At 55.2% G+C, this 11,783-nt stretch overlaps 1 protein-coding gene across 2 annotated transcripts in view; it reads right to left on the bottom strand.

The window, feature by feature from the left end:
- LPCAT1 (lysophosphatidylcholine acyltransferase 1) overlaps positions 1–11,783 on the bottom strand; it is a 69,759-nt gene that overhangs the window by 42,508 nt on the left and 15,468 nt on the right. For both annotated transcript variants that reach the window (XM_017515950.1, XM_037734023.1), the window contains exon 2: positions 6,395–6,537. In XM_017515950.1, coding sequence (XP_017371439.1) covers positions 6,395–6,537 — 143 coding nt within the window. The remainder of the gene's footprint in view (positions 1–6,394; positions 6,538–11,783) is intronic.

The raw sequence follows: 11,783 nt of genomic DNA, 5'->3' as shown, positions 1-11,783 counted from the left end.
GCGAGGCCGGGGAGGAGGCTGTGGGGGAGGGAGAGGCGAGGCCGGCGAGGAGGCTGTGGGGGAGGGAGAGGCGAGGCCGGGGAGGAGGCTGTGGGGGAGGGAGAGGCGAGGCCGGGGAGGAGGCTGTGGGGGAGGGAGGGGTGAGGCTGTTGAAGCTGTGGGGAGGCACAAGTGAAGCTGTGGAGGAGGCTGCGGGTGAGGCTTTGGCAGGCACAGGAGCTGGTCCCGGGCAGGCTCAGAGGCAGGAGAGAGGAGAGCAGGGAAAAAGGATCAAATCCGGGGCCTCCTTGGAGGAACACTCCCTCCAGCCCCCAGACGGAGCTGCAGGGTCAGACAGTGTTCAGCGGGAATGTACTGGGTGTGGGGGCAGGGAAAAAGCAGCCTCAGCTCTTCTCTAAAGACCTTGGAGAAATTTTACACCCAAACTATCTATGTGGGAAAACCCAGGCTGCTGGTACAGATTGTGGTCTCAGAGAAGAGTTCTGCTTGCTATGGGGTGGGGGACCCAGCACCTGCTCACCCCAAGGCAGAGGCAGGGAAAGCCTGAGGTGCTCAGGTGCCTGGGCAGCCTGTTCCCGGTGGAATGTGAATGGGGGATGGATCTATCTGCACACACCGGACAGGGATCTCCTCAGCACCCCTGGGAAATCCACTCCATCCCATCGTCCTCGCATGGACGACACCCACGAATCCTGAGACGTGTGAGCAGAGCGGCCGCATGGCAGAGAAGTGGAGCCCTGACTCCAAGAGACAGACAGGGTGGGCATCAGAAGAGGGGCGCAAAATATCCACCAGGCTCGCCAAGAGAGTCAGGAAGAACAGGGTGCGCTGAGGAGCATCAGAGAACAAAACCCTCTCAGAAACCAAGACTGTCGCTGGGGACAAGCAACTCACGGGAAAGCCTGGAAAATGAGGGGGAGGAAGTCTCCTGGAACAAGCAGGCAGGAAAGGAGGGCTCCTGAGGCCTTCACCCCTAAAGACAGCCGGTGTGCGGGGGTGGGCGGGGGAGGCTGCACATCTGAGTGTGAAGGGCATTCGCGGGCCACAGCCCTGCAGGTTCCAAAGGTTCTGCTGTGAGTTGAGGCAGGAGGTGGAGCGGAGCCTGCCCTGGGGAGGACGGATGCCTGAGTGCTGGCTACAGTGTGAGGGGGTGGGGAGGGCAGGGAAGGGGCTCTGGAGCCACACCTGGGGGGTCTCAAGGAGGCAACTCTGCAGCTCCATGTGGACCTCCCTAGCAGCGTCAGGGACAGCCCCTGGGCGGCTGGTGGTAGAGCTGTGTTGGACTGCAGGCGCGGAGGGGCGGCCCCAGGATGAGACGCAGGTGGCAGGAGCTGCTGGCTTCCAGGAGACCAGAGAAAGTAGTTTGATGTTCAGGTTCAAGCTCCGACATCCAGGCCAATGTGCACAGAATACCTAGAGTCATGAGGATGGAATTCCCAAACTTGGGAACGGAAGTTCCCACACACGCACAGCATCCAGGAAAGGGTACCCGCCATCTGAACCGTCCAGTTGGCCCAGGGACAGCCCATGGAGGGCCTGGCCCAGATCAGGACTTGGCCCATGGTCAAGGATTCAGGGCCAGTTGGTTGGGTTTTGCAAAACGGCGCTACAGTTTTTACAACACTGTGTTTTGAAAGTAACTTAAAATAGTGCCTTTTGCAAAACTGTGTCATTCTTTCACTGAAAACCTAGCATTTTTATTTTAGGAAGGTTTGAATGACACTAACTTACATTCAGCAAAAACGCTCTAATTCAACATCAATCCACTGGAAACTGCAGAGCAGCGCAGAACGTGAGACAAGTCCCCCACTGACTGCGTAATTATTATTCAGCTGTACACTCTGAATCCGTTTTTCAAATCCAGCTTTTTCCTGATCCCTTGCGTCCCTAACTACGGGGCTTTTGTGACTGGAGTTCCCCTTGGGGAATTCAGAATTCAGGGTTTGTTCTCTCTTCTGTTTCCTTCACGCACCGAGCCAAGCCCAGGACTGCGCACCAAGGGGGCTTTCATCAGGGCTGCTGAAGGAGACACCAGGGCTCCAGGGGTGGGGTCCAATGCCGTGCAGCACGTGCAGCTCGAGTACCGGCAAGCATGCGTGCAGACTTACGCACCGGCACACACGTTCACCTGCACACACATGCGCATTCATACACACAGACATCGCTCTCATACATACATGCACACACACTCACCTGCACACATTCACATGCACAGACATCGCCCTCATACACTGATACGTGCACACAGACTCAACTGCACACATGTGCGCATTCACACACAGACATCACTCTCATACATTCATACACACATGCACACACATTCATCTGCACATACATGTGAACATTCACACACATACACACACCACTCTCATACACTCATACACATGCACACACACTCACCTGTAAATATGTGCGCATTCACACACACAGACATCACTCTCATACATTCATACACACATGCACACACACTCAACTGCACACACGTGTGCATTCACACAGACATCACTCNCGCATTCACACACACAGACATCACTCTCATACATTCATACACACATGCACACACACTCAACTGCACACACGTGTGCATTCACACAGACATCACTCACTCATACACACATGCACACACATTCATCTGCACATACATGTGAACATTCACACACATACAGACACCACTCTCATACGCTCATGCACATGCACACACATTCACCTGCACACATGCACATTCACACACATAATAGACATCACTCATACACACACTCACCTGCACACACATGTGCATTCACACAGACATCACTCTCATACACACATGCACACACACCTCCACACGTGCATTCACACACATTCATACACACATGTACACACCTGCACAGACGTGCACATTCACATGCACACAGACATCATTCATACACTCATACACACATGCACACACTCCCCTGCACACACATGTGCACATTCAGACACACAGACATCACTCTTATAGACACACTCACACACAAATATATACACATTCACCTGCACACACATGCACACATTAACACGCACAGACATCAGTCTCTTACACACACACACATTCACCTGCACACATATGCACACATTCACATGAATACAGGTATCACTCTCATACTTATACACACATGCACACATTCACCTGTACACACGTGCACACATTCACACGCACACATTTTTCTCATGCAGACATACATACATGCACACATTCACCTGCACACACGTGCATTTCACACATACACAGCCACATTACATGCATACAGACATCGTCCTCATTCACACATGCACTCACACTCACCTTCACACATGTGCACATTCACACACCAGTCATATAGACACACTCATACACACATGCACACATACATGTACACACTCTCATACATACGTACCCACAAGCATCCATGCAGACTCTTGCACAGGTTCACACACTCACCTGCACAAAAATGTGCGCACACTCACATGCATACATACATTGCTGTCAAACTCATACACATATATGCACACACACAAACATATGTACACACATATATTCTCATACACATGTACACACATACATATGTAAACACCTATACACGTGCACACTGGCACACATATACAAATACACATATGTACACATAGACACAACACTCATACACATGTACACACATGCCACACATGCACACATACGTGCACACAATACATCCACACACATCCACATGCACCTGCCCACATGTACATACATGCAATACACACATGTACACAGCACACACACATATGTATTCTCATACACATGCATTCTTGTGCCAGCTGCTCACACATACACACACACACAACCACACACATATGCACATGTGCCTACTCTCGAGCATGCACATACACACATGCATACACACTCACACGTGCATATGTACACACACACATGTACACTCTCTCTCACACACTCTCTCTGCACACATACACAGAATGATACACGGTGAGTCTCCACAGACCCAGAGGCCCACAGGTCTCATGAAGTGGAGGTGACAAAAATTCCAACGTGTCACTGTCATGGGACACTCGGTGTGTGCATGAGACATACACATGAAAGCATCTCTGAAGGAGGGCTGCTGGAATGAGAGTCCGCCATGGTCCATTTATCACGTGATGAAGCCAAGCAAATTATTCATAGACAAGAAAAGTCACCAGGGTTAGCACTGGGAAATGGAAAATTGCCCCAAGCCATCTATTTTGAAAGTCAGAGCCTGCGCGTGCGCGGGGCTCCCATCTCCCAAGATAGAACAGAGGAGGCAGGGAGCTCGGCCCAACAAGGACACGGGGAGTGAAGGCAAAGGGTGCCAGGAAAGCCACGAAGCCACTGCGGGCCACAGCACCACATCCACCAGGTCACTGCAGCCTGCCGACACTAGAACCTCCGCTCTCTGGCTGTGGCTTCTCAACTCAGCAAAACTGAAGCCCGACTCTGACTTGGCCTTGATTTATTTTGCTTGGTTCTACATTGGATACCCAATTCCTGTTTCATGGTTCAAACATTTGAAAAACAACCCTCAAGATAAAGCGTGTTCTTCAAAAAGAATTTTAAAAATGTAGAAAGGCAAAATGAAGAACCAAAGCCAGTGATGATCCCACTGCCCCTAAATAACCCAGGCTGCCCTGGGTTGCCACCACCCAGCAAGCCACTTGACGTCCACCCACTCAGCAGGGCTCAGAGTGAGGGGCCCCCAACATCCAGGCTGCCCCTCAACTACGACTGTGCCATGTCTGCACACAACAGCACGGCAAACCCAGGACCCTAAGGGGCCGTCTTTCCTGCACCTAACTTCGTGTCTGAGTGTGGCCCTGGGTATCCAGCAGATGTCGGCTCCTGTAAGCTTCTTAGTGGTGAAAACTTTCTTGTACGTACAGCCTACAGATCAGACAGCTTCCAGAGAAAGCAGGGGCCTGGGCACGCCCACTACACCTGTCAGGGGCCACGCCGTGAATGCATCAGACTCTCGGCCACACGGCCTCTGTCCCGACCACTGGGCCTGGCTCCCCAGGAATGCTGCCCCGAACATCACTCAGGTGAGCGTGTGTGCCCATACTGCAGTAAAACTGTACTTACAGGCAGGCACAGCAGCCTCCATTCACTGCTAATATTCCTGTCTGTGAATGAAAGATTGAGGGAGCCCTTTCAGATGGCGAGAGGTGTTAGCAACACATGGAAGGGTGGTCAGAGCAGAGGTTACAGGACGTGAGTGATGACTTTTAAGACACTGAAAATATGATATCTCAACATTTTCATTTGCTAATGGCAGATACTTTGAGTGAAAGCACAGCTTTAGGAATTTAAATGAAACAAGAAAATACGGTGATAAAGTTTAATTTTTGTGGTCTGTTTGGGATCTTTGGTTTGGATGTATTCCTCATCACGTAGATGCGCTTTATCTATAGTCCCGGCTTAAAAGCCAGGAAGAGTTTAGGTCCACAAAGCAAGGGAAAGACATGGCCCTGCAGGGGTGGTGCCAGCGGGCAGCCGGCCAGGCCAATGTCCGCTGACATGCAGCCCTGGAGGGCAGGGGAGGACCAGCGCCTCCTGTCCAAAGGCAGGGCTGCGCCTGGCTCTAGCCAGTTGCTGGCCCTGGGGAGCAGGCCCGCTGGCCGGAGCTTCTGCTTTTCTAAGACTGGCCGGAAGTGGGGATTTTGATGTCAAGTTGCTGGACCTTTATGATGAGGACACCTGTTCCCACTTAGTCCACTTTTAATCAGACCAGTTGGCAGGAGCTGCCCTGGCGGCCACCTGCCCCACAAGCAGCCGTTCCCCTCACTGCTGCTTCTCTTCCACCTAGAAGATAGCCCCTCCCAGGCCCACGGCACCCATGCCAGGTCCAGCTGCCTCTGCATGATGGCCACTAGGTGGGGACCTCCCTAGGCAGGAGGCTTGTGCCACTGTGGTGCCCGCTGGTGCAGCCCAAGAGGCCGTCCGCTCACAGCCTGAGGGTCTCGGGGAGGCCACCATGGGCTGGACCAGAGCTGAGGGTCTGAGGCGGGAGGGGTGAGGGGGCTGGCAGTCTCAAAGCCAGGAGAGGGTGCCTGGAAGCCTGACTTCCATCAGCCACAGGGAGCCCCGGCAGGTTCTGGAGCAGAGAAGACCCGGGCGTAGAGGGATGCCTAAGCTCAAGGACATAAAACAGTGGCCACGCGGCCTGCAGAGCCCTGGAAAAGGAAGGCTTAGGGCAGGACCGCAGCGGAGGCGCAGAGAGGGAGGCAGCAGGGAGGCGGCAGGATCCCTGCTGGGAGCGAGCAGCCCTGGCGGACGCTGGGCTCAGAAGGGAGGGACGAATGGGCTAGGGTGGACAGACACAGCCCCACTGTGAGAACAGTGTTTGGCCGATGACCCCCATGAGCAGAGCACAGCACGGGTGCAACTTACTTCCTCCACAGGGCCAGGGGCTGCTCGGGTTCCTTCTCCGCAGAGCCCAGGGATGCAACAAGTGCTAGGGGCCAGGCCAGCAGCATCATGGCGGCGGCAACCAGGAGCCGGACCGGGAAGAGCGTCAGCGTCATGAGGGCCACCTGCAGACAGAGGGGGTGTTATCTGGAGAATTCACGCGGGACGCCAGCCAGCTCCCCACCCGGCGGAGGCCAGCCCAGGGGGACAGTGTGCCCTGTGGAGTGGAGAGCTGGGGAGGGGCTGCAGCCGGCACACAGCTGACCAGCGCTGACCCAGGCAGAGTGGCACTGAGCAAGGCTGACCCAGGCTGACTGGCACTGAGCAAGGCTGACCCAGGCAGAGTGGCACTGAGCAAGGCTGACCCAGGCAGAGTGGCACTGAGCAAGGCTGACCCAGGCTGACTGGCACTGAGCAAGGCTGACCCAGGCTGACTGGTGCTGGTGCTGACCAGCCCTGACCGAGGCTGGCTGACACCCTCCATGCCCACTACCAGCTTCCTGCCTCCTTACAGGAGCCACCATGCAAGTGCCTTGGGAACCACACAGTGGAGCTCCCTCCTACAAATTCAAGGGCCCCTCTGACCCATGGTGCATGCCCCCAGGCAGCTCTGTCCCCCAGGATGCACTCCCCACCCCCTGGGCCTCACTCAGCAGTTTCCCCTGAAATCGTTTGGGTGGACGTTATAGTGTGTACGCCGGCCTGGGCAGTGTTCGTGACATGGGGAGGTAGCTGGCCTGGAGCTTGCAAGGTTGGCCCTCAGACCACAAAGACGGCAGAATTAAGGTGTGGCTTTCCAGCCCGTGGAAGACCCAGTGTAGGTGAGTGGACTGGCAGGAGGGCAGTGGCCTAGGACAGTATGGGGGCTCAGGAAGGCCCCAAGCCAGGGCAGGCTGAGGCTACAGGATCCCAGGCAGCCCAGGGTCTGAGGATGGAGGTCTCTCTGGGAGGTGGGAGGCCTCCGTGCAGAGGGGCCGGGGACTTTGGGTGAGGGGAAGCACCAGTCCTGTGGGGCAGGTTTTGTGCACAGAAGACAGAGAAGACTGAGGAGACACAGAGGGCGGCGGGCTCCCCTCGCGGCAGCCATCCCTAATTTCTGACACCTGTCATGACAGTGCTCCCACTGTTTCCTGGGTTTGTCCCTAGATTCTTCTGGGTTCTCAACTGAGACCAGCAGAGCCCAAGAGAAACTTAATGCCGGCCACATGCGTAATTTTAAATTTTCGAGGGGCCACATTGAAAGGTAATGATGATTTAATATACAGTTCATTTTGGCCAATATATCTGAAATATCATTTCCACACATACTCAATGTAGAAGTTGCTCCTGGCTGGTTTGCGTTTTCTCACGCTGTCTTGGATGTGCAGTGTGCATTTCACTGTCACGGCCCACGCCATCTGTGTCTCCACCCCGTCAGAGTCCAGTGGTCAGGCCAGCCTGTCGGGCGCAGATCTAAACGAGGTTTGCTTTGCGAGAGTTGACGATCTCTGATGTCACTCTCCTTCCTCTTCCTCTGCTCCAGGGGCTGCTCCTCACCCCGGCTGGGCCCCGCCTCAGCATCACGCTCACTGTGCCCAGCAACCACAAACCTGTTATCCTGCCACTGGTGACAAGTGTCACTGTTCAGCATCGTGCTACTGGCACTCAGCAAACGCCCTTTGCTGCTGGGAAACCTTCCCAGGCCTCGTCCTTCACAAGTTTTGTTTTGCTTTAAATCATGACTGGGGGGAGCTGAGCCTTATCAGAGGTCTTTCCCACCTCTATGGGAGAACCGCGTGCTGTTCCTCACTTTAATCTGCAAATGTGATGCCTCACAGCCAAGGTCTCTGATGGTGAGAGCTGCCTTCAGTGCTATGCGGCTCCCGGTTAGGGCTATTTCTTAAAAGGGATTGCTGGGTTTGCTGGCTAACAGGTGCTCGGGACTGTCGCCACCAGCTGTTAAGTAAGACGCGCCTGTCACTTCCTCCCGGCGGCTTCCTCGTGTGGTCACCTTATGAAACCAGTGCGCGGCCGTGCCCACCGGCAGCTCCTGCCTGCGGCTTCACTGCACCCAGCCCCACTGTGCAGGGTCTCTCCTTTTTCTTGGGTTAATCTCACTGTTGTTGTCAATGAGGAAACCGCTCCTGGAAGGTTTTGGCGTATTTTCCCCTCCGGCTACCAACCTCTCTCCCAGCTGCCTTTCAGATAACGGAGTAACGCTGCCCACCACACTCTCCTGCGGATTTACACCAAGCCTGCTCTCTGGTTTCATTTCTAATGTTATCTGTGTCTGCCTACCAAAACTTCTAAGCCGACGTCACCAGATACTTTTCTATTTCATTAATCTGTTTACAGAACCACTTTAGATTTGTTCATTCTCTCTGTTGTGATCAAATCATATTAATTTCGGCTCTTACGAGTTCCTCTTTCTTCTGCTTTGAATTTAGTCAAATGTTCTTTTTAACTTCTTGACGGAAAAGGCTGTGTGTTATTTTCAGAAATACCTTATTTCCTGATTCTCACATTTAGAACACAGCTTCCCTTGAGGACCACTCAATTTAATCCACGAGTCTACGGGCAGCTTTCCTTTATCTGTAAAATTTAGTTTTAACTATCGCGTCCTTTCCCATCTTTTGTTGCTGTTTCATATTTTGTTGCAGGGGAGGAGGATGCAGCCTTGGCCTTCAGCCCACCTAGGCATGGCTCCAGGGCCGCGGGCTGGGAAGAGGCCGCTCCGGAGAGGCTGCTGCAGAGCACACGAGCCTGGCTCTGCTGTTAAAGCCAACAGCTGGCCGTCTCTTCCCGACGCGCACAGAAACAAAGTTACTGCGCAAGTTTATTTCTTATTCCCATAAATTGTTCTTAGAACCTGTTGGCTTCCTGGGCACACACCATGAAGCGGTGGTAACCAGCACTAAGAGAACGTCTCAGAAGTTCCCTACTCCGACCCTGTGACCATAGTGCTCTCTGCCCACAGCCTGCTTCCCTCCACGGCCAGCGTGGCAGCCAATCCCACTACCAACACTGCTTCCACCACAGACAGTGGAATAAAATCACAGTAACCCATGGCATTCCTGAACCAGCACCAACTGCCAGGCCATTCCATCCCCAAACAACACCAGCACAAATGAGACCTGGGTGGCCAGGCCCTGCCTGCATCCGATGGTCAAGCTGATGGTTCCTTAGCAAATGGGGTTCACTGGGCCACCCAGAGGGGGATGCATTGCAGGACCACGTGAATCCCCGTGCCGGCTCCTGTGTGCGTCGGGGAAGACTGCACGACCACATGACCTTTGCCCCACACATCCCTGCGCCTGCTCCTGTGATCATGGGGAAGACTGTGTGACCCCCTGAACCTCGGCCCACACGTCTGTGTACCTGCTCCTTCGTGCACAGGGAAGACTGCGTGAACACGTTATCTACTGTGCCTGACCACATGACCCTCCCCACCCATCAGTGCGCCTGCTCCTGTGGGATCCTGGAAGGCTGCGAGACCGTGTGACCCTCCACCCACACATCTATGCGCCTGCTTGTGGTGCAGTGGGGAATGCAGCCGGTGCTTCTGAGCTCAGTGGCAGCTGCGAGAGGGGCCTATGAGCCACAGTTGCAATCGCTGACCATCAGCAACCAGGGCTGATGAGTGGAGGGTGGAGAGGGAACACGGCCAGAGAGGAGCTCCCAAGGCCTCCGGCAGTGCTATGAAAACTGCTTGGAGGGGGCCTCCAGGAGCCCCAGGCAGGAGGAGGTGCAATGCTCCTGGTGAAGAGCCCGGGCATCCCCACGGCTCTGCCTTTTCCCTCGCCCAGCTCTAGGCCTGTGTGCTCTTTCTCTGCCAGGCTTGGCCTGCGCACAGGAGCCGGGCGCCCTGACCAAGGGGAACAGGACTGGGGAGCCTGCTGTGGCTCCTTCCAGAAGCTTCTGTGCTCCCAGCATCTTCTGTCCACCTGTCTTCCCTACAGGCCCCACCCCTGCATCCAGCCTCAGGCCTACCCACTGGGTTCCCTCCACTCCTCATGCCCCCAAGCCCTGGTGCAGATGGGTTTGGATGGACTCTGTGGCCCCTGAGCCAGGAGAGGCCAGTGTGGCAGAGATGCAGATAGAAGCTGGCTGGGGCGGCTGCGGCTGCCAAGCCCTTCCGTGCTGGCAGGGGTGGCAAAGGGAGGTGCTGGGCAGGCAAAGTGTTCTTAGAAAATCCTGGCCAGACCAGAAACTCCCAGAACAAAGGCCCTCTAAGGAAGGGGGCTGGCCATGCAGTCTCCCAGGCAGCGTCACTGGAGACTCAGGGCGCCAGTGGCTGCACTGGGCACAGCCATTCCTCCCCGAGGCAGCTTGGCAGCGGCCAGAGAGAACAAGCACACGTGTACAGACCGGAAGCCATAGGGACGCCTGGCAGAGAGGGCAGGGTTTATAGCATAATCCTCACCCAAGCGAGGCCCCGCACCCTCTCCCCACCCAAATGATGCCCGGCACCCTGGTTCAGAGGCTCACATGGAAGCCCCCTTGGTGTCTTCACCAAAGGCAGCAGGGGCAGTGTGTGGCCCAAGATATCACTGCAAGTCGTGGACAGGGACAAGCAGACTGTCACATGGACAAGGAGGGCAGCTGTGGGGAGCTGGAGCAGCCACCGGGCAGTGTGGCCAGAGGCTGGATGGGGAGAGAGGGAGGGACTCCGGAGGGAGAACACGGCCCATGCTTCCAGTGTCCATAGGTTGGGCCACCACGTGGCAGCTAACTGGGGATGATGATGCTGTGGATGCCTGCGGACGCCGAGACCTGCACTGTGGCCCTCCCAAGACAAGCTGCTGATGGCTGTGGACCGGACCGGCTGTCACCACAGGAGCCTGATCACCCTGAGAAACGCCAGTTGGAGGAAGCAGCGTGGTCACTGTGTGTGAGCTGTAAGTGAGGGTGTATAGCATGATCCTTTGAGGAACTGTGTCTGAAGTCTGAGGCTGAGTTACTTCAGCTACTTGAAAGTTGGCTACAATAAGCTGTCCCTTTACAAAAGAAGGGGCATGTATGAGCACTGACAGAGACACAGTACGTTACGTGCTGAGCGGCCAATTTAACTTGGACTTGAACTTCCTCTCCTAACCTGGCACCTTTCCCCAAGCGTCCCTAGCATCCTCAGGATGTCCAGGCAGTGAGCTGCCCACATGCACAGAGAGCTTTGGTATAGACTGTGGCCGCTAAATACCAGCTCCCAGCAGAAGGCCCAGGGCTCCTCAGCCAGGCTTGTTCCAGGTCATGGGGGGGAAATGCAGAGATCAAGCTGGGACAGCATGGCGCAGCCCACATCAGGGAAGCTGGCGGAGGCTCGGCGTGGGGGCTCCCAGCACCATGGCGCAGCCCACATCAGGGAAGCTGGCGGAGGCTGGGTGTGGGGGCTCCC

This window comes from Cebus imitator, unplaced genomic scaffold (genome assembly GCF_001604975.1).
Source record: "Cebus imitator isolate Cc_AM_T3 unplaced genomic scaffold, Cebus_imitator-1.0 Scaffold567, whole genome shotgun sequence".
NCBI classification, from domain to species: domain Eukaryota; kingdom Metazoa; phylum Chordata; class Mammalia; order Primates; family Cebidae; genus Cebus; species Cebus imitator.
This window is presented reverse-complemented; position numbering and strand designations above follow the sequence as displayed.